The 26,895-nt window shown below is 39.5% G+C and overlaps 1 protein-coding gene across 1 annotated transcript in view; it reads right to left on the bottom strand.

The window, feature by feature from the left end:
- Nucleotides 1–4,500: 4,500 nt before the first annotated feature.
- FAM171B (family with sequence similarity 171 member B) overlaps nucleotides 4,501–26,895 on the bottom strand; it is a 34,580-nt gene continuing 12,185 nt past the window's right edge. The window contains exons 2-8 of the mRNA XM_074596058.1: nucleotides 16,588–16,821; nucleotides 15,774–15,866; nucleotides 14,217–14,375; nucleotides 12,227–12,394; nucleotides 8,795–8,911; nucleotides 7,872–7,995; nucleotides 4,501–7,598 (exon numbers count right to left, since the gene is read on the bottom strand). Of these exons, the coding sequence (XP_074452159.1) occupies nucleotides 6,263–7,598; nucleotides 7,872–7,995; nucleotides 8,795–8,911; nucleotides 12,227–12,394; nucleotides 14,217–14,375; nucleotides 15,774–15,866; nucleotides 16,588–16,821 (2,231 nt within the window). The 3' untranslated portion in view covers nucleotides 4,501–6,262. The remainder of the gene's footprint in view (nucleotides 7,599–7,871; nucleotides 7,996–8,794; nucleotides 8,912–12,226; nucleotides 12,395–14,216; nucleotides 14,376–15,773; nucleotides 15,867–16,587; nucleotides 16,822–26,895) is intronic.

The following is a 26,895-nucleotide window of genomic DNA, read 5'->3' as shown; positions in this document are numbered from 1 at the left end:
CTTTACTGTGAGGGTAGTGAGACACTGGAACAGGTTGCCCAGGGAAGCTGTGGATGCCTCATCCCTGGAAGTGTTCAAGGCCAGGCTGGATGGGGCTTTGAGCAGCCTGGTCTAGTGGGAGGTGTCCCTGCCCATGGCACGGGGGTTGGAACCGGATGATCTTTAAGGTCCCTTCCAACCCAAACCATTCTATGATTATATTAGTTTAATAGTTGCAGGTCACAGTGTTGCTTTATTTGTTCTCAGAGTTGTGTTATGTAACACCTTACTTGCTGTATATGCTGTTTATCGGTATTTATGTGCCGCTCTTTACTCGTAGGAGTTGGATCAAGGTTACCGCTTTGCTGTATGGAGCAACACTGGCTTATGGTATAAAAAAAAAATATCATTGATTTTAAGACCAATATTGTATTTGTATTCAGAATTGCCATCATCTTTGTACTTTGGGAGCCATCTAGCGGAAACTATTAACGATTGCATTTTTTACCTTTTCTTGGAGAGCCAAGCTGTGGTGGAGGCACCTTCCTTCATCTTCCTCTTCTCCATGCTAATTACAATAGCTCTTAAGAATTTTTAATATTCTTAGGATGTTCAAGCCAGCACGTTCCTATTTCTATGTCTTCTGAATGTGTTTCTGGTCTTAAAATTGTTTAAGGTTAACAAGCAATTTAGGAATATGACCGAGGCTCTGCCAAAGTATGGTGACAGGCGTAAGGGCATGCAGGAAAATATGGGCAAGTATCTAGAGAACTACTCACCCCCAATGGTCGGAACTTACTTCACTCATGAACGACTACAGGACCCTTATAAAGTGACAGAATGTTTGAAAGAAAAATGCTGTGGCTATTCCAGGGAGGCACAACTTACTGCGCTGTGCTGGGCCCTGGCCAGTATCTACCAAACACTGCATGATACTGTGCAGCACCCTCCAGGAGAAGAGAGGGAAAATAAACCAACAGGTACCGCGATTATTCCAACCCCCGCGACAGGCATTATGGCTACTCCAACCCCTGCAACAGGTGCTGTGGCTACTCAAAACCCAAAGGCAGGTGCTCCAGCTGAACCAGAAAACCAATTTGTGCCAGTATCAGTTGCCCCTGTACATAAGAAGAAATACACAAAAAAAATCAGTTTGCTTAGATCACAATGAACCAGGGCCATGGTGAGAACAGAAGAAAGAGGTAGGACCAGAGATAATCACCCAGTCCCTATCCCTGAGTGAGCTGCAAGATAGGTGAGAAGATTTCAGCTGCCACCCAGGTGAGCACATTGTTACTGGCTGCTCCAATGCTGGGATAATAGGGCCAGTAGTTTGGGATTAGAGAGTAGGGAAGTCAAGCAGCTGGAATCCCTGTCTAGAGAGGGGGCATTAACAAGGTGATTGGGAAAAAGACACAAGCCCCCAGCCTCTGGAGGGGACTTCTGTCAGGCGTGAAGGAAAGGTACCCCTTTTCAAGGAAGCTCTTACATGTGACCAAAGGCAAGTAGACCACCATGGAGAGAGGCATCCAGTACCTGAAGGAATCAGCCATGCTGGAGGTGATTTAGAATGATCTGAGTAACGAGCAATTACCCACCGATCCAGACGAAGTCCAACGCACACAACCCATGTGGCAGAAGTTTCTATGGAGTGCACCATCATTGCATGCCAACTCACTGGCTGTACTATCTTGGAAAGAAAACAAGGGACAAACAGTGGGTGAACTGGCTGGTCAACTCCAGAAACACAGAGGAAGTTTCACTTCCTCCCTATGGGCCTGCACCTCAGCTGTGGAGAAACTGCCAGACACGTTAGCTGAAAAACTGTCTGAGAACTGTCCCAAGAGTTCCAGTGATTCAAGGACAGGTTCTGACCCCACCTGTACGGACCAGTGTCTCAGCTGGGGAGATGGCTCCCTGCCCCTGCAGGTCTAATGGTGTGGTACAGGGGGCATGGTGGCTGGCTTGGCGGGAGGCACATGAGCTGCTGGTCATGTACGCAAAGAGTCCCCAGCCACATACCCCGGATACCCAAGGCCACCAGAGACCACCTCAGCCAATGAGCCTATTGAGGAGACCCCTCAACCAATCAGAGCTGTATATGACCACAACCAAAACCAGATGACCACAGTTCAGATCCGACGATCCGACCCAGGCTATAAAACTGGGCACCCACTGGAGACCCGCTTTGAGTGGTTCTCCTCAGAGCAGGGGGGTCTTGTAATTGGAAGCCCTCCCTTTGGGTTGGGACACCGTCCAAACTAACTTCCCGGGATTGAGTGTCCTCACCTTACAGGTGAGTGGTTTGTGCATTTTGAGTCATCGTTCTAAGCTTATATTCAGTTACGCACCATGTAATATTAGCTCCCAAGTGACATCCTGAACCGGTTAGTGTCTGCCCAGGTGTCTGTAATATAAGATTCCTGTTCAGTTTGACTCTTCTACCTTTTTCCTGACACCACTAAAACCAATTTTTGGAACATATTTTTGTCAGTCTTACACTTCTGCGACACCAGTGCAAAAACCTAACGGGGAGTGGAGACTAACAGTAGACTGTCATGGCCTGAATGAAGTGCTGCTGTGCCAGACACACTAGAACTCCAATACAAACTGTATCAAAGGCAGCCAAGTGGTACGCTACAACTGTTATCACTAATGCGGGTTTCTGTCAATCCCTTTGGCAGCCCTCCCCTTTTGCCATGGACTAATTCAGGCTGTCCTGTAACAGGGTGAAGCTCCGGAACACCTGCAATACATTGACGACATCATCATAGAATCATATAGGTTGGAAAAGACCCTTGGGATCATCGAGTCCAACCATCAACTCCACTCTACGAAGTTCTCCCTTACACCGTATCCCTTAACACCACATCTAAACGAGTCTTAAACACATTCAGGGATGGTGACTCCACCACCTCCCTGGGCAGCCTATTCCAGTGTCTGACCACTCTTTCTGTGAAGAATTTTTTCCTAATACGGGGCAACACAGCAGAAGTTGTTCATGAGAAAGGGAAGAAAATAGTTCAAAGCTTTCTGAAAGGCATTTTTGCCATAAAACAAAGTAAGGTCAAGGGATCTGCACAGGAGATCCAGTTTTTAGGAACAGGCATCCTCAGATCCAAATGGATTTGATCCACAAAACAGCAGCTATTTCTCCACCAACTAGCAAGAAGGAAACAAGCTTTCTTAGGCATGGAAGGTGCATATTCCAAATTACACTCTAATTGTAAACCCTCTCCATCAACTGACCCGGAAAAATGATTCTTAATGGGGCCCTGAGCAATGACAAGCTTTTGAACAAATCAAACAGGAAATAGTTCATGCAGTAGCTCTGGGACCAGCCTGGGCAGGACAAGGTGTTAAAAATGTGCTCTACACCACAGCCAGGGAGAATGGCCCTACCTGGAGCCTCTGGCAGAAATCACCAGGGGAGACTTGTGGTTGACCCCCAGGGTTTTGGGGTTCGGGATATAGGGGATGCGAGACCCACTATACCCCAAGTGAAAAAGATATTGGCAGCATATGAAGGGGTTCGAGCTGCTTCAGAAGTGGTTGGTACAGAAGCACGGCTCCTCTTAGCACCCCAACTGCCGGTGCTGGGATGGATGTGCAAAGAAAGGGTCCCCTCTACACATCATGCAACTGATGCTACATGGAATAAGTGGATTGCACTGATCACACAGGAGGCTCGAATGGGAAACCCCAGTCGCCCAGGAATCTTGGAAGTGATCATGGACGGGCCAGAAGGCAAAGATTTTGGAGTATCACCAGAGGAAGAGGTGACACCTGCGGAAGAGGCCCCACTGTATAGTAAACTGCCAAAAAATGAGAAGCAATATGCCCTGTTCACCCATGGGTCCTGTCATATTGTGGGAAAACATCAGAGGTGGAAGGCTGCTGTGTGGAGTCCTATACAACAATCACAAACAGCTGAAGGACAAGGTGAATTGAGCCCGTTTGCAGAGGTGAAAGCCATCCAGATGGCTTTAGACACTGCCGAACAAGGATAGGGAAGCCCAGTGTGTACCTCATGGGGATTTGATTTTGGGTGAGAATAGCCAATGAATCAAATTGTAAGATGTTAATTGCTAAATAACCCTGCCACTGTATGTCATCACTACTACAGTCGCTATATGCCATATCAATGGTATTACAGTAAGAATCATCCAAATTAACGAAGGATGAACTTTGACGAAACCAAGCAAAGTGCAGCGGTGAGGGAACTAGAACTGGCTTCAACAGTTAGCACTCTTATATTCAACTGCCTTTATCTCAACCCATGAGTTTTACCTCTTTCTTTACGATTTTCCTCCCCATCCCACCACAGAGGGAAAGAGGGAGCAGCAGCATGGTACTTAGTTGCCAGCTGGGGCTAAACCATTACGCCTTCTTCACCTCTGAAGCAGGTAAATTGTATAATTAAGCCAAATTATTTTGGCCAATTAAAATTATGGACTTATCTGAGCACTTATCTTAAACTTACGTGTGAACTCAAGAGGAACATCATATTTTGTTCATGAAGCAACTGCACACCAGAAAGGTGGATTAATGTATTGCTAGTACCATTCTGGTTACCTTGCATATTCTTCTAGAAAAAGGACTCGAAAACTGTCAATCCCAAAACAAGAGACATTTCACAGTAGTGTTTCCTGAGTAAGTATTCCCAGAAGCCCAGCTGCGTAGGATATTTCCTACAACTCTCGAGTGTTCCACAGGGCAGACCACTGAGTGTACCTCATCCCACAGTTTAGATACAGGCATTGTATGTTCGGGTCTTGGTATAGAACCTTAACCAAGCTCTAAGGGAAACATTTATAAAGCTTTTTTAGGATGATTTATAATCTAATTGCCAGAGCCAAAATGCTGGAACTTATTTCATCAGCGGAACAGATTAAAAGCCACAGAAAGATGTTCTATATACCACTGTATGATGCACATTAAGGGATGCATCTACTTTTCTGTTAGCCAAAGCTGAAACGATCACTTTGACAAGATGAACATTAAAAATAAAGAATATTCTGATGGCCTTTTCCTTCCTCTATACATATCTTAGTTACATTTCATGCATTCATGACTTTTGGTAAATTTAACTCTAAGATGAGTCATAAGTAGTATTTATATTACAGTATAGACCAAATTTTGCGATCTGCTCTCTCATGCTCATAAAAAAACCCCCAACTTTTAAAGCCTGTTTAACCCCTCTGTGATGCACAACCTAGACAAAAGCAGCTCAGGCTGGCAAAATGTAGGCACATAAACCTGCGATGATCTTCCATTTTTTAAAACAAAAAATAAAAAGTAACAGTCTTGAACTTTCCTGCTAAGGGAAACTATTTCAAAGGCTTAATTTGTCTAAACTTGCATACCTTTTCATTATGGGCCAAACTCTAACTTACAAATCTGCAGGGATTCAAGATTCAACTGGCTCAACAGCATGCAGAAGAGATTTTAACTAATGATGAAGCCGAAACAAGACATTGGGATCAGCAGAAGCGGCAGCTCCACATGCTACCAGAACCAGTCCTTTTCTGCTGGATGTGGCCACTTCACAGCAGATGACAATCTTCAACGTCCACAGTTCATAACAAAGCAGATTAAAGCAAAGCAGACTGGCAACATCTTAAGACAGCAGGGACCACGAATTGCAGTGGTCACAGAGCTTGTAGACTTCCCCCTTCTGCCACTGCTATATGGAATGGCAACCTTTTGCAGCGGGATGGGCACACAGGGAGGGCAGTAATGCTATAAAGCTCCGCTCCTAAATCCAACAGAGCTCATCTGCTGGTGTCATGGAAGTAACTGATGAAACATTTTACATCATACAAAGAAGCAGTAACAGATCCCTAGAAAAGTTCACATATAAAATACTGTACAGATGGTCACATTGATTAGGAACAAGGCTGAGGGATGGCTTTAACTAGTCTACCAATGAATTAGCAATAAGGATGAAAAAATTAGAATGCATGCCTACATTTCTCACTGTGCATTCCCAGAGGTACATCCAAGAATGACAGGCTAATTAAAATGCGGGCCTTCCCTATACTGACAGCAAAATCAAGAACTGGAAAATTTTAGTAGTAGCATATCCCTGTTTTCAGTTCACATTGAATATCAACTGCCCAGTTGACATTTAGTAACTCAATCTGTATATTTTAAAAAAATGTAACTTTTCTTGATACTAGAAAACAACATTTCCCTTGTAAATCCAACACTGCAGCATTACAGAAGCAGCCAAGATGTCAATAACCAGCAGGGAAAGCAACAACACAAAGCACATTGTGTTTTAATTTATAGGAATAAGTGGCCTCTCCTCTCTTTTCTTCCAGATATTGTTTTTGCTATCTCTTTTCATGATAGACGGTCTATCCCTTTTTTTAGCAGAAGGGATACCAGATTCATGACTTCCTGATACGGTTTTTCTTCTTAGACCTTCTTCATCATGCTGCTCTACAGCTGGCCCATTCCCTCCATCCAGAATGTGCCTCACAGCCTGGTCCTCTGGAGTGCAAACAGTAGTCCCACTTTCACTGCTACTCAAATCCAGATCTTCCAAATAAAGGATCTTCGAATGTGGCATATTTTTTATGAAAGTTTTCTCTCTCTCCAGTTTCCTACTGGGATGATGCTCATTCATGTCCACACCAGAGTCCAGACTGGTATCATTACTCTCTGTTTTTCTGCCCTTTTTCAGATCTATGAAAGAATGCCTCACTTGAGCGATCGGCTTCCCATCCAGGGACACAAACCATGCTCGGGGGTGCGGAGATGGTTTTCCTTTAGAGAGTTCCAATAATGTTTGTTCTGAAATACCTTGAAGTTCAGATGAAAATGGAGTCATTACAACTGCTTCGTTCAATGTCCCAGGAACAGACACAGATTCCAGTAAGCTGTTAGTGTACCGGCCCCAGTTTGATGTTTGAGAAGGTAAGCCCTCTTCACTATCTAATGTGCTGTTTTCATCTCTGCAGACAGAAGGCTGTGGATGAGAGTGCAATGGCATTTTCGGTAACGTTTGCATGTAACTGTCACGATTCATGGGTTCCACCATGGGGCTATATACTAATTGCCCTTTTCTTGGCAAAGTTGCTGATTTAGCAGGATGCAATTGTTCTGGGGAGTGGAAAAGGTCAGAAGTTTGAAGAATAGCAATAGGTTGATTGTAAATATGCATTAGATGTTCTGGGATATGGGAAAGCCCATACATCTCCTCTTTCAGTGAAAGGTACCTGTTTTGGTCCTGAATGTCCCTAGGAACCTGGGAAACAGTACTGTTACCATGCTTCTGCTGCTGTAAATGCCTAGCTACAGCATTAGGCTCCAACGAATGGGCTGAATTTCTTGACTGACCAGTCTGACAGGATGACTGATAGGAAGCATCCTCTGCGTACATTTTAAAATTGTCTCGTGATTTTCCATCTTCTGTGTCTATGGACATCCTTCTTTGGGGGCTGTATGAAGAAATCTTCTGTGTATACAACTGTGACTTATCCTCCAACTTTAAAGACCCTTTGACAGCATTGATGTGATTTATGTGAGTTGTTGATGTTGTCTGATCTTTTTTTATGACCTCCAGCTTAGTTGTATTTTTTTCCTTCTTTTGTGTCCGACCACATTTATCCCTGTGCAAAAGAGGTGCAAGGTGACTGCAGAGCATACTAGGAAATACCAGACTGTTGACTACCAGAGCTGAAGATTAGATTTTGGTTACAGTTATCATATAATGCGATGTCACAAACTTAAAATGAAATTCTGTAATAACTGTAATTTTTGAAGAAATATTAGGCTACACGTTATAGTTTAGCTAACAATATGAGTCTCAACTTCAAAAGATTCTTTTATCAACCTTAAACTCCATTCATGCTGAGCATATTAGAGCCTCTCTTTTTGCTTACCTGCAGTAACAAAGAAGAACAGCAAAAAATCCAATGATAATGACAACAGTACCTCCCAGTATGGCCGTAAGGAACACCGTGTGATAGGCTGTTATGTCCTTGGAAACCGCACTAATAATAGATTCTAGATTATCAAAAAAAAAAACAGACAAGAATTAGTTCTCAAAAAACAAATAATTATGCTTGATATGCAGAACTGTAGCTAATAAATTAAACTACTTTTCCAGTGTTTTTGTGTTCCTATGGCACTACATTCCTCCTTCCCTTTTCACCTTGCTATTTCAGCAAACTATAAAATATACAAACTGGTTACAATACAATGGATCTTCAAAGGGTCATCTCAAGTACTAAAGCATTAACGTAACATCTACTCAATTCCAGTCAAATTACATTTCTATTAGTTGTCCAAACTTACTTAGAAACATGGTCTACGTTTTCTATTTAGTGCTTCTGCCAGAAAGTGCTATCTGTTTTTAAATTTTGACATACTTCTCTGGTAAGAATGAATTTGCAAAATATGCAACAAGTCTACAGAAAACAGAATCCACTGGGACCATTTTTCCCAAGACTAATTTTCTTGTATTTCCTCCTGTCATACAAGATCCTCAACAGTAAGGGGTACAGTCCTGCTGATTTTTAGATCTCCATAGTCATGGTTCCCTTGCAGTCCTCTTCCAAAAGATAGCGACAGTATAAACATATAAGTTCAAATACGGTCTGGACTGTTCCCCTTACAGCATTTGAAGTTCTAGGAAATGGTTATGTGCACAAAGGCACACTATCAGGATTCAAACAAAAGTTATCCAACTGCTGAAACCACATGTCATTTTTCTCTGTTGTTAAATAAAGCAATCAAACAGACAGCCTTATGATACATTATTACTTGGGTCACTCAGTAATTTCTCTGCCAGTTGTTGCAATACCTCTTGTTCCAGGCAGCGGAGCTGCTATCCAGTAGCCTAAGTGTTGAGCAGTGTATGCCCATACTAATTGACCATCTGCTTCCTTTACGATTCCTAGCCCACGGCTTACCCAAGCACCTGAAAAAAAAAAAAAAAAAGGACAAAATATTGCTCATGCCATGCAGGATTCTTCTATATCTCAAACAATTAGCAATTAAGCTATTGCCAAAAATACACAAGAAAAACTGAAACTTCTGACCTATACACTATTTATTACATAGCTTTAGCTAAACATGCAAACTCTTGACAATTTCATTGCAGATATCCCTGCGTGGACATTTACTTTGAAACAAGGCATCAACACTACTTACCGAAATTAATTTAATATAATTAATTTTGTATTAACAAATGCCTCTCATAGATATGCACACAAATCATTTGAAAATTCCTATTGTTAAGCATGTATGAAAGCCAAGGTTAAAAACAAAATCAAAGAGCAGATGATTTAAGCATACAAATACAAGTTTAACATTAGTAGGAAAGAACTTTAATCTAATAAACTACAATAGGATAAACAATATTTGTATTTAATGTTTCTCTCCTCCCTGCTCCAAGGCAGTAAGAGTTCAGTTAGCCCAAGGAAAGTCTATTGTTAGGGCACAGATTCCACACCATCTGTTTGGCAATGCAAAGGACAGGTATTATGGTATGCCAGCTTCTACAATTAATAAAGCATGCAGTAGAAGAGACAGAATTACACTTAATGCACTTGAACACATTTATTGTGGGCCATCTGTGAAATTCTAAGGACAGAAAACAGCCTCGTATAAACAACCTTACATTTTCAAACTGCAAACGCTGAGTAGAGAGAACCACCAGCTTTTTTAAAACAACAATAACCAAAGCATGCAAAAAGTAGAAGTCATATAAGCCACATAATTCAGTTTTCCTCCAGGACCCTTCTTTCAGCAAAGCAAAAGGAAATATCTATCAGCAGGAGGTAAAGATGAAAACTGACACATGCCACATATGCGCGCGCACACACACACACAGTATCATTCGGCAGTAAAACTTGCAGCCTTCTCCTGGTACTTGTGATGGTTGGCAGAGGGCAATAGCAGCAGCAGCCACCCAGAGCCCTGAAAAAGGTGGTTTCTCAGTTACCTGGAAAACCTTTTGTCCAGAATCAGGAGCAAGACCAGCCGTAAGAGTCTTCCATCCCTAACTCTCATATGGAGGCAACAACAGATCCTCAAATTCTCTGTCCCATCAACTCTAAGGCAAGATGTCACTATACTGTTGTTTTACAAGTATAGAGGGTGGGCTTCTTACAGGCAGATAAAAAAAACAACACAAAACACCACTTATAAAAGACAAAAAAATTCTAGGTCTCTAGAAGTCCTATCTTCACTGAACAAACCTGTAAGAAGCTATATAATCTTTGCTATCCTCTTCAGTAAATTATACCTCCCCCCCAACAGACTCCATAGAAAATAGTATGTATTAGGAAAAACATTAAAATGTGATTTACGAGTAAGCACATATTGTCTATGATTTACTGCCACTCAAACAGAAGGTTATTTGTTCTTAATGTAATGTTGCAATGCAAGCTTTTTTTTTCCTGGTAATTCTATTAAAATCCAGAAAGTACTTTTAGTACTAATGAGGCAAAATATTTAGTGAGAAGGAAGCCACATTCAATATACATCATCAAATCCTGCATTTACAGCAGCTGTAATATAATATCAAAACCTCATTTTCCAGGAACAGTCTTGGTACTATTCCACCTGAAGTAACCCCAGGGAACACTGCACGAGCAGACACGTGAAAGCAGTTTCTATGGTTTTTTCCTACTGCATATGGGTCAATCCACACAACATCAAACACAGATCTGTTCCCTTACCACTATCAATACTGACATCGAAGCTCTAATTAACATTTACCCAAGGACTTCAGAGTTTAAAAGGATGTGTCTTGCTGGGGACATCCTGCGTATAACACCTTGGATGCCAGAGCCTCACTGTTCAGTGCAGTGGTAGCTCTCCATTCAGCTCCAATGGGGGCCTACTGCTGCTTACAGACACTCTTGAATGCCTGCTGGAGAGCTGAGATGTTCAGCTGTCCTCAGTCACCAGAACCTTGACTAAGGAATGCCTTGCTATTACTCAGTTACCGCAGGAAAAAGTGGTTATTGGGTCAGCATGCCATGCTCCTGCTCTTGCTCTACCCTAAGGAGGCATGTTGAGTAGGCCCCTCCACACCCACATACACATCACACACTCGTTTATACTCGAACTTGACCCTGTGCCGAGCTTCTCTGTCGGCTTTTTAATAATGTTGTTGACTGAATTTTCTGTTTAGTGAGTTAAAACAGCTCAGTGTAGGTACAGATGAGCACAGGAGCTGGCAAAAACAGCTGTGGCAGCAAGAAATTACATCCCCTTGTGATATTTTACCTAAAAAACCCTTTGATGAAGAATGCCATCTCTTATCACCAGAAACCCCTCTGAAGTCTTCTAGGTGTATAGACAGACTTAATCTTCTACACCAAAAGTTATTCTATTCATTCTTCTCCCAAGAGAAAACCTAGCCAATTTTTTCTTAGCACATTCTTAATTCAAATTAATGCTCATTACAATAATCAGGTTTTTTCTTGAACATGTAAACAACACTTCGTTAGTGTCCTCTTCTGTACTTCCAACAGTTTAATAACAGCTTTTTGCCTTAATAAGGAGTAAGACGCTTACCTCTTCACTCATTTGCATATTTCAAGACAAAATGTGACGAAAAGTACAAAGTACAATGTAAGACAATCAGTACACTAATCCACACACACCTAATACAGGACATCTAAATGGGATAAGTGTATATAGCTCATTACTCACTCTTAACTAAAATTAGACATGAAGGGATGACAAAAGGTTTAGAATGTTTAATCCCCAGCCTCCCCTTCCCATGCATACTGTAAGAACTATGTTGTTCCCTTTGATAACTCTTACTTCCCCTTCATTTCACTTTCTGAATTACTTTTGTTAACTGAAGTAACATCTATTCCAGTTTTAGCGTCAAAGGATCTGTAGACCTATACTCTAGGAAACAAAGCATCCCAATCTTCAATTCTGATCTGTTTTCTTTTAAGGCAGCATTCAGAAAATTAATAGGCTTAAAATTTAACATCACCTAAAATGTATCTTCCCTGAATGCTTAGCCTCCCATGGATAGGAATGCTAATGAATTTTACCAAAGCTTTTTGACCTAATGAAAACAGGGAAATTTCTTTGAACAATTCAAGCTAGTCAATCAAAAAAAAATACAGAACCCCTAATAAAATTTGTGACTATTTACCACCACCTCATATATTAGTGCCATCACTGTTCCATGTCATAGTGTCATGTGCCCAAAACTACATACATGTGCTAAAAGGCAGAGTAACAAATAACTTAGCCCACTTACCAGTTGTCATATCGAATGTCCATGCAGGTATAGCATCTCCCAATTTTACGGTACTTGTGGAAAGAGGAAGTGTAATCTGAATGGCACCACTTACTTTCAGTTCTTTCCCAGTCAAAAGAACGTTTACGCATATTGCAGCAAGAGGAGCTAATTCCATGCTTTTGTAACCTGAATGTGAGAAATCTTGTCTGTAACTCTCGATCCATAGTGTAGTTAAAAAAAAAATAATTTAGAATTAAGAATCTATCACTGTAACTAAAGGCAAGCGCTCATTCACATCCAGCTAGAGAGTCATCTGTCACCAACTTGGTCAAATAAAAATCAACATTTCTTCTCTTCTGGACTTTTAAAATCTTGTGATTAAAATAAAAAACAGTAATTTCTATACCAAATCTGTAAACGAGAAACAGACTTTTGACGTATAGGCTCAGTGTTGACTGTAGAACCAATGATTAGGCAAAACTTGGCTTGCGGTGGGGGGAAGACGGGCTTTTCCCCTCAGATAATTTGATTACAAATATGTTTTTTGTATAATTGCAATATACATAACATTGAGTCAAACTGAAGACATATACAAATATACGATTGCTGCATTTCTCCTTAGTGTAACAGTCCTCAAACTTTCCTGTAAGGATTAACTTTCTAATTTGGCAGTTGTAATTAACTGAATAGTTAATCAGGAGGCTTGTCAAAGCACTGAAAGGAAATGTTGCATATAAAAAGCTTTAAAATGCAGCCTGAAAGTTTGTTTCCTTTGTTTTCCTTACACTAATTTGCAAATATTTCAGAACACACAATATGACAGGATGGTGAAAGAAGCTGAAACAGAATTAGTAAGTACCAGAATAATGTTAAATCTATGCAAGCTGTTAGAAGTTGGTTGTGACAAAACTCCTGGTGCATCAGATATCAATCAGCTTCCACCTCCCCTAGAAGGAAGCCTACTCCTTTAGGAGTATATGAATAATTTAAAACACATGCCAGGGGAATTGAAAGGAAAACTCAAAGGGGAGAAACACTGCTTATTCTCTTATGCTTTACATTTAAAGAGGTGAAATACAGATAAGAAAGGTTTTTAAATATTTAAGTCGAGATATTAACATATATGATGATTTTAATTCAATGAAAATTAAAGAGAGCATGACAAGTTTCAAATAAGCCATGTAGTGGCCTCCTCGCGTGCTGCAATGAATTTAAGAGCCTCATGGCTTCAGGTCCACTGGGAATAAAAAGAACAAAAGAGAGATGGAACTGCACATAGTACCACCTACCAGAGACTACTGTATTTATGGAAGTAAAAATAGCATCTGATAGACTGACAAATACTAAGAGATCCAACTGCGTATGAGCACAGTTACAGTGACTCATAAAACCACTTACTGCTTCTCCAGTGAAACAGATGCACGGAAAACGTTACTGCAATTGTGCTCTGTATACACAGTGACTACTTGGTTTCAAACGGGCTTACGCAGATTAACTGCCTGTGAGCCAAACGACATCTTCCATACAATCTTCACGCTATGTGTAAAGCTCTTAGAGCCAACCATTCTAGTGAAAGTGCAGAAAACTCCACAGCTGAAGTCAACTGCTGCAGCTTCACCAATCTCTTTAGGTTCACCTAATTTCCACTCTAGCCATAACCACATTTTTTAAGGTGTTTACTAAACCAGTTCCACAGTCTCATGAAATCCCGAACATATACATATACACACATCTATATAAAAGGCGGACTCTAAAGGAGTATTTCAGTGTAGTAAGATATGTTATGGTCTCATACTACATGGAACAAGATAAAGAGAGACGGCTATTACTTACCTGATGTGTTTATAGCTTACTCCTATAGAACAAAGCTTTGTGATTTAACGCAATGGAAGCAGGTTCAGGCCCTTTTAATTTAAGCCTATGCTTTTCTGAAACACTCTGCACTCATATGCATTATAATTTAAAGATTTCTTCTTTTAAAAAATTCTTAAACAACACATTTACATACCTGATTTATTAAGAAGAATCCCTGTTGTATAAAGAAAGCTGTCCACTTTCAAAAATTGCTCTGGCACTGTCAGATAGGCGGTAACATTTGTAATATGGTGATTTGCTGGAAGCTTTATTAAAAATTTTGGAAACTGAACACTTGGTTGAGATTTGGCATCTGCAAAGGCGAAATATTTTGTCTTAGCAATGGTAAAACAGAAATCCATTTAGCATAACAACCTGTTTTCATCTATTTTCTCCACGGGTGGTATATTTCTAGTCTAGCACTTGTCACAGTGTATTGGGTTTGCGTGCTAAGGTTTTGGTAGCAGGGCGGCTACAGGAGTTGCTTCTATAAGAAGCTGCTAGAAGCTTCCCCTATGTCCAATAGAGCGAACGCCAGCTGGCTCCAAGACAGACCTACTGCTGGCCAAAGCCATGCCCATCAGTGACAGTGGTAGTGCCTCTGTGATAACACGTTTAAGAAGGGAGGGGCAGAAAATGCGTAACTGCAGCTGGAGAGAGGAGCAAGAATATGAGAAAGAAGAAACTCTGCAGACACCAGGGTCAGCGAAGGAGGGGAAGGAGGCACTCCAGGCACCAGAGCAGAGATTCCCCTGTAGCCCATGGTGAAGACCACGGTGGGGTGGGCTGTCCCTCTGCAGCCCATGGCAGTTAATGGTGGAGCAGGTATCCACCTGCAGCCTATGGAGGACCCCACACTGCAGGCGGATGCCTGAAAGAGGCTATGACCCCATGGAAAGCCCTTGCAGGAGCAGGCTCCTGGCAGGACCTGTGGACCCGTGTGGAGAGGAGCCCATGCTGGAGCAGGTTTGCTGGCAGGACTTGTGACCCTGTAGGGGACCCATGCTGGAGCAGTCTGCTCCTGAAGGACTGCACCCCATGGAAGGGATGCACGCTGCTCCACAGTGGAGCAGTTTGCAAAGAACTGTAGCCCATGGGAAGGACTCACGTTGGAGAAGTTTGTGGAGAACTGTCTCTCCTGGGAGGGACCCCACACTTATGCAGAAGAGCATAAGAAGTCCTCACCACGAGGGGGAAGGAGCGCCAGAGACAAGTGAGGAACTGACCACTACCCCCATTCCCCACCCCCCTGCACTGCTGGAGGGAGAAGGTAGAGAAATTGGGAGTAAATTTAAGCCCAGGAAGAACGGAGGAGTGGGGGGAAGGTGTTTTGAGATTTGTTTTTATTTCTCATTATTCTACTTTGATTTGATTGATAATAAATTAAACTAGTTTCCCCAAGCCGAGTCTGGTTTGCCTGTGACAGTAACTAGTCAATGATTTCTCCCTGTCCTTATCTCAACCCACAAGCCTTTCGTTATATTTTCTCTCCCTTCTCCAGCTGAGGAGGGGGAGTGATAAAGCAGCTTTGGTGGGCACCTGGCATCCAGTCAATGTCAGCCCACCACACACATCCACGCAATTAACTGAAAATCTGGCTTTGAGTAGACAGGTATTATATGAGAATATGAACACACCTGGGTTTTTTTGTATATGTACAGATGGTTAATCACAAAGTACTTAGATTATTGTCTGCGTACACTGAACTTACCAGACAGTTTTCCAGTAATTAAGATAGTATCTTCAAACAGCCATATATTAGCTTGACTTTGTGGGAATAACGAAAGCGTCACAGACGAGTATACTGTGGAAAGTGATAATATGTTACACTATGCAACCAAAAAAAATCCTGTAAGATCTCCAATTCTGAAGGAATAGTGAATAGAGCAGTTAAAAAAAGAGAGTATATGAAGACTGCATAAATAAATTACTCCTATTGTCCAGAGCAGGAATTTTAGTGGTTAGGCAGGAAGACCTCTGCTGTATGTTTGCTACTGTCTTATGCCTTCTATGGATAAACAAGTGGCTAGAATTCTTAAGAGTGCATATCTTTTAAAAAAATATATAATCATTAACTTTTTTTAAGAGCATGCAATAGTTAAACAAGGAAACTTGTGAGGAAAAACTGCTGCAAGGAAGCTGTAACAACAGGTTATATCTATTACACAGGACTCAAAGCACTGGCACTCCAGGAATCACTAAAAACAACATGATTTTTGTCAAAACACATTACCAGCCCTTTGCTAAGTCTAGGCAAACAATTTCTCAGAATACACTCATGGTATCTCAATATAACCTACTCAGAGTTGGTTATAATGGATTATTTTCTGTTTTACAATAATAAGCATTTTGAAAAGTCTAACAGATCATTCACCCTTACATCTACATTGACAGGCACCACCTCCCTTGACTGACTTCATTCAGCTATTTTCAGTTGACGATAACTACCCAGACTGCTGAGGAAGAGAGAAATTTAATTACCGACAGATACAGTTTAATAATAGGACTGTAAGACGCTTACGTACTTGGCATTCTCCCAATCTTCCAAGGCAAAGGTGTTAAAATGTAGCCATCCTTGTACGATACGATAGTTAAGCTTAATCCCAATTTGTAGGGAACTTTTATTAACACAGCTCCATTGTTTCCAGTAAGAGTAGAATTTGTCTTTGTGTAGTTAACAAACACTTCTACAACCGCTTGTCGCAGGTACTGATGACTGATGATGTCATTTACTTGAACTTTTAGCGTAAAAACAGATCCTATTAACAGAAAGAAAAAACAGGAGGTCATAATACATCATAGCTAAGGACCATAATTTAAATCTGTAAAGAAGTCCTAGACTTTACGCCTTAGCTACTCATCCACTGTCCAGTGGATCTCTATCTCAACAGAGGGTAAACTGGCTAAAGGGAGGGGGGTAATCATACAATTATATGTCACAGAGAAGAAGGAAGCAAAAAACCCTTGACATGGGGCACAAAGATGCCAAAAGGTGTTTACCAAACTCAGCAAATATAATAACTAACTAGTTAAAAAAAAAAAAAAAAAAAATCAACAAACAAAACCAAAATTACAAAGCAATTCTTCCCCTTTTCATTTAAACTTGAACAACGCCTCTGTGACAATGTGAGATTCAACGTGCCTTGCAAGTGCTCTGCAATACCACGCTGATAATACAGACGGTCTTGTTATCCGAGTGTAACCCTTGGCTTGGGTCACACATTTAAAGATGCACCTTGAGCTTCTGAGAACAGAGAACCTAACATCTACAGACTGTGGGATAACACATTTATATTTACATATGCAAGATTATTATAAAGTAACCAAACGTGTCCCAACACTTTGACTACTTTAATCTATCATCTCCCATCAGATGTACGCTTCTGGTCTCGTTTTCACCTTTCTGTATTGCAACTTCTAAATAGTATTTGTCTACTGCTAATTAGAGGATCTGACATTCCTTTACAATAGTGTCTCACAGAGATCATAATTACAGTGACTGAGCAGTACGTCCACTTGAACAACAGTCTCAAGATGCTCTGAATTACATTTAATTTCTCTCTCAACTTGATTGTAAATAAGCTATATGGGAGTTATTTCATAGACAGCAGGTATGTAAAAACAGATAGAATTCCATGTTACTTCCAGTGTGAAATTAAGTTGTTAACATAAATTAAAGTGTCTATGGACCACTGTTAAAAATATTTCAAATAACACCAATTTTCCAGTATTTTGGTTACAGACATACTACTATTCAACACCGTCACGCTACTTTATACCCAAATATTGCCAAATATGTTAATTATGAAGATGCATTTCTATTTAGGTCAAATGTCAGGCTAAGTTTCTTTGAAGTTTATCTACGTAAAATCATAGTTCAATTTCATTATGTTACCTCCTCTATAACTGAGGCTGACATTGCACCAAAAGATTACTACCACTGACCCTGACTTAAAGGAACAGGCCTTGAGAAGCCAAGTGCAATCCATCAAAAAGAACAGTATGTAGTGAAGACATCCAAGTTAGGCCTCTCTGAAATAAATACGTATTTAGATCTATTGTATGCATCCAGCATACCATATATTCAAGCAAAAAAATGACCTGCACACAACAAAAGCTACATTGGCCTCATTTTATTACTATTTATTGCATATGCCGCAAAAACTTAGCAGCTGTGCCAGTTTGGCTCTCTGCAGTATTATAGAAAAATCTACATCTCCCTGTGCAAATTAATACATACTTTCAAAAAAAAGAAAAAATATCCCAGTGGTACTTGAACACATTTGACTGAATTAAACAGAAAATGCACAATAATCTTCAAACAATGTCATCTGTCTTTTTTCCTTGTGCAAAAGTAAAATTGCTTCTACATTGCTGTTGCTAGAGGGTTTTTTAATCACATAATAATTTAAAAACAACTTTGTCATCTAAGCAAATTATGGCTACTAAACAGATCTTCTAGGCATTGATCCAGTTACACATATACTAGCATGATTGCAGTGGTTCCCAAAACTTGGAAGACAGGTCAGTTGCCCTTGGCCAATGACTATTTAAAAGACTATAAATAGGGAAAACACACTGTGTACAATATTCTGACCCTGTAATTGCTTGGAAGCCAGAAGTATTTTGTGAAATAGTATTTAAAAAATAAGAAATTCAGTAGTACAAAATTCAAGCTCACGCCAGTAGGAACTAACACCAGAAATGTTGGTATAAACTAGCATTTTAACAGCCAGAATCAAGTCAGGAGGAAAAGACTAGTATAATTACTTATAGCTGAAATTACTTACAGCTGAAGTAATTCATAAAAAAATTAAGAACTAGAATGTACTCAGACTCTTTCTTTCAATCATTTCGCACTTTTAATGTATATTTTTTCCATTTTCTCTTAACAAAAAGAGCCTAATGAAAACATGGGGCTGAGGGAATTGCTACATTCCTCCTTCAGCTGTTAGTAAATTCAACGGCTATTTCATGCAAAAATATTTCCTCCTCTCATCTCCTTCAGTTACAGCCATATTAAAACACACTTTTTTGGAAGCTTTTGGTTGAAAAAAGAAATAGACTGCAAAAACGTCGAAACCTATACTATTTTCACTCTGTTAGCGATCTGACAAATATCATCGGCTACTTTTAGCCACGCTCAGCTTTCCTTACTTCTTTCTCCTATGGGTTCAGAAATTGCCAAAGCGTTTTTCAAAACTGATACTCTGCCTGAAATGGTGCTGAGAAGCTGCAGCAGCATGGTTCCAAATGCAGACCGAAATCCCTGGGGGCGGGGACGTGCGTGTGTGTTACTGAGACAAAGGTCTCCCATTAAAAACAGAGTCTCATACAATACAAGCTCTGAAAGTGTAATTACCTGCATATTACCGCCTTATAAAATGATCACTTCACACCTGTTAATATTAAGACAAAGATTAAAGGAGACTCAATCCCTAGCTCTCATTGCTTTTGGCCTTATCTTTCATGCTGACACAAGAGTCTTCCTGACAGGAGAAAGTATGCCAATCCACTGGGAATTGCTCCCTCCCTGCAAGTAATATATATGAGCAAATTGTATTATTTTCTAATATCAACCAGAATATACTCTGCCAACAAGTTGCTTGAAGTTTGCGTGCAATGATTTTGGAAAGAATTTAAAAAATAAAACAAAACCAAAATACTTTCTATTTCCCAACAGTAACAGCACAGAAGATGTGAGCACACAATATTATGCCTCTGAATCCAGATGCTAGTGAAATGATGATGTGTAAAAAAATCCAGTTAAAAAAGCCAGAATCCAACAGCAACAATTTTCCTCCCCCACAGCCACGTTTCACTGTTGTTTTGTATAAAACTGAGTGTAGCAGAGCATCCTACAGCAGGCCAGCTGTAACGGCCCAGCTGAAAGCAACACAATCATAAGGTCCTAAGAGCTCAGACTGTGTGCGCAGTGGTGCTCCAACACGTATGACTGATCTGTATCTTTCCAAACTTGATACCCCCTTGACCAACTCCCTCCTCAAACTAATTCCTTCACACGCCTCGCATGCATTTAATGTGCAAATTCATCAGGCTTATTTATGGCATTGAGTTATTAATAATATCATATTAACACTCATGACATCTAATTTGCAAAGAAAAGCCTGCTTTTTTTGTTTTTTCTTTTTATAAAGAACTTAATGCACAAGTCCTTAAGGACACTTTTAAGTCTCAAATACGGTGGAGACCGTGGTAGGATTTTTAAATCACAATAAAATGTACTGAAAAACATTTCAGATGCAAAAATGAACTGTTGGTTAATTGCTTAATAAAACCAAAGCTGATAAAGTAAACAACAGATGAAACTTGTGCTTTATTCTGGTCACTAACACTTGCCAAACACAAGTGGGTCAGCTGTATCTGAATATTAAACAGATTTGACAGAACTCCTACAATTAGAAGAAAAAGCTCAGTCTTGGCTAATTTGATTTGAGCTGCCTCAGAGGAAGGGAGATTTGTCTCTTGGCAAGTCCACTGGAAATGCCAGCTTCTACGACATTTAAACGTTTGCTGATAAATGTTCATCCAAATGAAGCAGTTATTTAGACAAAGGGAAACAAGGCCTTCTACCACATTTAGCTACTTCAGAAATGTCACAGCCAGTCAAATATGACACCTCATTTCTTCGAGCAACAACATCTAATGCCTGGAATTTGGCTTCACATCACTGTCCTAACTCATAAATCATGTCACAGAATTAAGCCAAAGAACTGCCTGGAATTGGAAGATGGGTACAAAATACAGCAGTGCAAAAAAATCTCTCTCTGTAATACCCTATGTAATTTGTTCTTAATTCTTTAGCTGCAGATAAGCATATCATCCGGTTACCATATTTATCTGAGATTTAATTAACATGATCAAGGCCAGAGACCTTACAAGCAGCAATATATTGCAAACTACACGTATCATTAGCTGTGAGATACAGCAGCGAACACACACACATGCAGAGCACTGCGCAGGCAGTATTTCTACACATTTTGCTACCCAATCTTAAGTCCCTTTTCCCATTTATCACCAAGGTCCTATAGCAAAAGAGGGCCTGCACCTTGAAGGAGGCAGTCACTCTTCTCAAACACACAGACAACAACCCAATTAAGCAATTATCTTATGGAATGGAAGGAACAGCAACTATAATTAAATTATTCATCAGCTCCTTCCTTCAGAGTAGACTTTTCTCATCCTTGCCTAGAGATGTTCAAACCCATGCCAGAAAAGGCACATGCTTACATGTGTAGGAAACTGCCTACGTTTCTCCCAGCTATCCAGACAGATAAAACGTGTGCCGCGCAATTTGCTTGGTCTTAGATGACTGAACAATCATTTTCCCATCTTTTACGTTCATAGAACACCATATTTTTTGCTTAGTATAATTAGAGATATGAAAGGTACACTGATCCATAAAGAAGAAATCACTTGTTCTAAGAATATCAGGTTTTACTATGCATGCAGGATTGCAATGGATATCACTGTTGGGAAAAAAAAAAAAAAACAATGACATACACAATCTACACAGTCTACACACATCTGGCTTTAGTAAAAAAAGGTCATATAAAAGCAATCCCCCTGCCCACAAAAAGTAATCATTGCTTCTTAAAATTTCCTTAGAACTACAGTAATGCCAATGACAAACTATAAAAGCATATCTATAAAAAGTAACAGCCTATTATACCTTTAAAGCTCATTAAAAATCCATGTACGTGAAGGTGAGCTGTGGCACCAACTAGTTGACACAGGAATGATTTAATGCCGAAGTAAGCCCTCCTCACCACAGCGCACCATCAGTCTGTGGTTACCTTTTGTTCTGTATTAAGGTACAATGCATTGACAGAGAACAGATTTTTCTGCCTTGCATAGTGCATTAAAATGACATAATAGGTGACCCTTAAACTCCTGTAACTATTTTATGGCTATATTCTGACAGTTATTGTCAGACACTAGGATAAGCTCTCTGACCGGTTTTCAATTATGCTTCTCGTAGCTATCATATAGCCTGCAAAATCTCATTAATAACCCCTACATCCTAAGGTTTTCTAGCTATCAGTATTCTTTTATGCTGTCTTACTCCATGCAGTCATTTATAGACCCTACATACAGTTGGGCATGTACACGTATAAAGACATTTCTAACACTACACCAATAATTCTATATATTCCAAAATTGGTAACAGAATATCTCATTTAAAAATGAATTTACATGATTCTTCTTTATAAAGATGTTTATATGCTATTTATACGCTCCTCCTCTGAGTTCAAATAATACCATAAAATAAATGCAGTAAATACTTTTTCCTCCCTAAAATGACACAGGAACACTACTAAAATACAAAACACACTGCAAATGTTTTGCTCTGTGCAGTTTTAACTTTGTCTTTATTAATTAGTTACAAGTATAATCAACACATTTTATTTGCAACACACTATAACTGAACTGCGAAGCAAAGAATCTCACACAGTTCACAAAAGGTCTGAGGAAATTCAGCAAACAAATACCTAGCCAGCTGTAAAAACAAATTTCTCTGGAAAAGAGAATGCTAGATTTAGAGAAGAACACCACACACGTAAGATAACAAATATTCTACCTGGCAGAAAAAACACTTGAAAGTTCACAAGTAGCTGACCCACATTCATTCTTGCGCTTAGCACAAGGTTAAAAGTTGTACCACCCCCTCTCTAGAACGGGCCTGGGAGTTAAAACTTTCATCCTGTTAGCGAACAGCCACGTAACTAACTGTAACCACAAAGTGACCACTGAGCAACACGGGTGCATGAGGACTGACCTGGGTTACAGGGACAGCTAAAACTTGCCCTTGTTTAGTTTGAGCTTTAAGCAAAACCGCACCGTGATTACTCTTAATTTTAAAGCAAGTACGGACTGCTCCTTGAAATGCGCTTTGGAAAAAGAAGATATTGACATTTTACTGCCCTGTGTCAGGGGTGCCGTTCAATAGTGTGCAACTCTAGAGACTTAGAGAAAAGTGCTTTTAGGCAATGCAAGGATATTGTACAAAATTAAGTATTAAATAAATTGGAGCCCAGAACTAATCACCATTTGCTCTGTTTGTTTATGAACAGCTAATCCTGTGGAGGTAATACCACCACATGATCCATACAGTACAGTTCTGTAGCTTAGCGTTCCCTTAAAATATTTTAATGCACGATTGAACATTAAGATGTATATTTAAGAGAACAGCTTTGGCAAAAATTTCTGCAATGGTGCAAAATACATTACCGACTTCCAGGGACAAAGCTGCAAAACAGGGTCTTGGAAAGTAGGACACCACAGTATTCCCATTGCCTTATTTCCGGTCAACCAATTTCCACAGAAGCCATCAACAAAAAATCCCAATTATGAAAGAGCTAAGGCTAGATCCTGAGGGGGCCAAGCAGTGCCTTTTACAGAGAGAAAGGCTGTTACAGTCATTTTACAGGAGAGAATTTAACCCAATCTAGTCAAATTTAGATGTCTCCAGGAACCACTTGCTTCATATTCAAGAGAAACTGTAACAGATTAGAAATTAGAAAAAATTTGAACACACTGTTACTGAAGTGGGGGATTTGTCTCCCATCAGGCTACACTGGTGAGGTTTTGCTGGAAAAAAAATTATGTTCTAACTTTTCAAACATTTTCTTTTACAATTGCTTCAAATAAAGCACTGTTTCAGATACAGAGAAACACTTCCATATTTCAATAGCACATTCTGTGATAGGCACGTGCAGACCACAGCGCCAGAGTCATTAAGCATCTGTACATTGATAAGAAAAAAAATGGAAATTATTTACTCGAAGCTCATTCGTATCGATACATGCATTATTCCAGCACATATTAGTCTTCAGGTGGCCCTTCTTTCCACCTTACTGAGGGGAAAAAAATAAAAATAAAAAAATAGTACTGCAGAAAACATCTCACACACTATCCAGATTCCTCAGTTCCAAATCAAGATTAGGCTGCATCTCTTGGAACAACTGGATACATTTGCTTTTAAGAACTGAACAAAACAGCAACATAGGAAAGATGTAAACCCAACAATCTACCACGATCTCAAATGAAAACTTCTCATTCTTGCTCATGTTGCTTTCTGCTTGTTCATTGCTTTCGCAGTTCCTATTTTTCTGTGCCTTTCTTACTGCTCTCTTTTCTTGGCGGAGCTCTGCTCAGTCTCCTTCCTCCCAGCATTCATCCCACCCTGGAGTAATCTCTGTGATGATGACTCTTATTTTAGCTCACGAGATCACTGATCATGAAGGAAGATCAATACCTTTCTAAAGATAAGGGGTTTTGCAAGCTTCATAAACTAAAAAGAGAGTGATAAATGCATTACGTAAAATTAAATGCATTGAATCAAATCCATCAGGATGTGCACTTTAAATGGAGACTTGAAATCTATCAGACTGAAAAACCACAGGGTATTATTGCCTGTGGCAAATTAGCACATGATCCAGAGCAAACTTCAAGGTTCTAAGTAAATTAGTAGGTCAGAGACTAAATATTCATTTAGTTCAAAAGAGACCCAAAATCCAGTTTCATGTTATAAAAAAATTGTATCAGACACTATGGAGAAGCTGACCATCTGCTGAAATACTGGGGAAAGTGCTACGTATTTCACAGGTAAGAACAAGGCCTCTTTCTCTTCCAAGAGGGATTTTGGTAGCAGAGAGAAGTAAATGAATAAATAAATCACAGTACTTTAGAAATCAACTGTTTTTCTCATTCATACATTCTAGGGGTTTTTCCAGCAAAAAAAAATATTTATAGACTCAGCATAATTTTTTTACATAGAATTAACACTGAATTTTTACTAATGCTTTTACAAAAAAAGCTGCTTGCTGAATTTATTTACTTGCAACAATTTTGTTTCACTTAAACAGAATAATTATTTTCCTCTTATACCAACATATTTCAAGGTTTTATATTTTGTATGTATGCATGTATATAAACACAAATCTCAAGCAAACAAGAGGAAAGTGAGTTTTGTTCATTCATTAGAAGGAGGTAAAGAAAATTACAAAAAATTCTTAATAGAATACTTGCTCTCAAATATTAGTTTAAATTTATGCCTCAGTAGTACTTAGACACTGAAATAATTTCCAGAGTAGTGAACAGTCATCAGATCAGTGTAAATCAATAATCCGATTTTCCTACAACTTTTGGAATTGTATCCTCCAAATTCAGAAGCAACTTAAAAGAAAGATCGAATTTAATCAGGACTAAACATGTCCAACATTCAACACTGGCAAACTTCAGCTATCACATTTTGATAGAGGATGTACTTACCTAGCCTGAGCCAATTCTTCAGAGAAGCGAGTTTAAAAACTCCTAGTATTTTTCAAATAGACATTACTAACTTTCTAGCTATCCACTTCCATGACACACTTGTACAGATACAGACTGCATCACTACCTTGAGTTCATACTTTAAAATTGTTACCGCGCTTCACAAACACACAAACTTTTAGTGCTTGTAATTATTTTATTGGATTTGGATTACTTTATGATCTGGACAGCCTTAGAGTTCAAAATCTGCACTATTGCACAGGTAAATTAACATTTCAGCTTTTTTAATTTTGAGATCTGTTGTATATAAGAGTGGACCGATTTAATGAGTTATATAAATAAATAAAACAACAAACAAAACAACCCTCTTCCACAACCGAAAGCTGAGTAATACCATTGTAAGCGGTTACACTTCCAACCAAGATCTCAGACCAGGTACATAACGAAACTCAGTAAGCATCATATTCATTCCACAAATATTGGCACAAACTGAATACTGATGAAATTAAGGTCCTGAAAAATAAAACAGATTATAGGCTGTATCCTTCATGATTACTACTGCGTAATCAATAAACATCTTCCTGGAATGATCATGCTTGTAAGAACTATGCGAGAATGCCATCAGGCTAATCCATAAAGCTACTAACAACTGACTCGCCTATTCAGTGGGAACATACCCACAAACGCTTTCAAGTGCGCCTACTAAGATATATCAAGTAGAAAGAAATCAAGCATTTCCCTTTAAATATTTTTATATGGGCTACCTAAGCAAGAGCTATGAAATTTAGGCGTGAAAGCAGCTATGAAGTCTAGATGGGATTCCCTGCCCCCCCCCCCCCCCCCCCCCCCCCATATTCCTTTAGCACTGTGTGGTGTACATGTCATTAAAAAATTTACTGGAATATTTTTAAGTGCATATCATGTATTGCTTTAAGGTCCTCATTTGGTTGCATGATGTTTTTTCACCATTAGATGCCTTCTTCATTCAAATTATGTATTAAAATCAGAATATTTCACCACCCAAGTCAGAACATGAGAACTCACAGGATACAATAAACCAGAATTTCCATTGCAGAGTTGTATTTCACATGCCTTTCTGTACTGGTATATTGGCATAAATAATGAGAGTTCCCATGAAATTCAAAATTGACACCTGCTAGTGAAGCTATAACAATTACAATTACCATAGCAACTTTGCATTTTTATTTGCTGCTATTTTGTTGCATCAGCCAGTCTGGTTCTCAGAATTCTGGTTACTATGGAAGACGGAAGCTGAGAAATTAATCTTCCTGGATCAAGGGAGATATGCAGCAGACAAGATGAAATGCTGCAGTCTGAAGAGCTTCACTTATTTAGGATTCCTTTATTTTAAATATCATCTTCTGTAATCTTAGATAGGTGAGATAAATGATTAATATTACAAGACCAAAAGTCTTAAGCAAAACTTATACATCAAAGACAAATTTGCAAGAGAAAGAGATTTAAATGAGCTAGTAAATACTATTAATAGAGCTCCTGAAGCCTACAAAATAGAACACC

The sequence above is a fragment of the Larus michahellis genome, chromosome 7 (assembly GCF_964199755.1).
Source record: "Larus michahellis chromosome 7, bLarMic1.1, whole genome shotgun sequence".
NCBI lineage: Eukaryota > Metazoa > Chordata > Aves > Charadriiformes > Laridae > Larus > Larus michahellis.
This window is presented reverse-complemented; position numbering and strand designations above follow the sequence as displayed.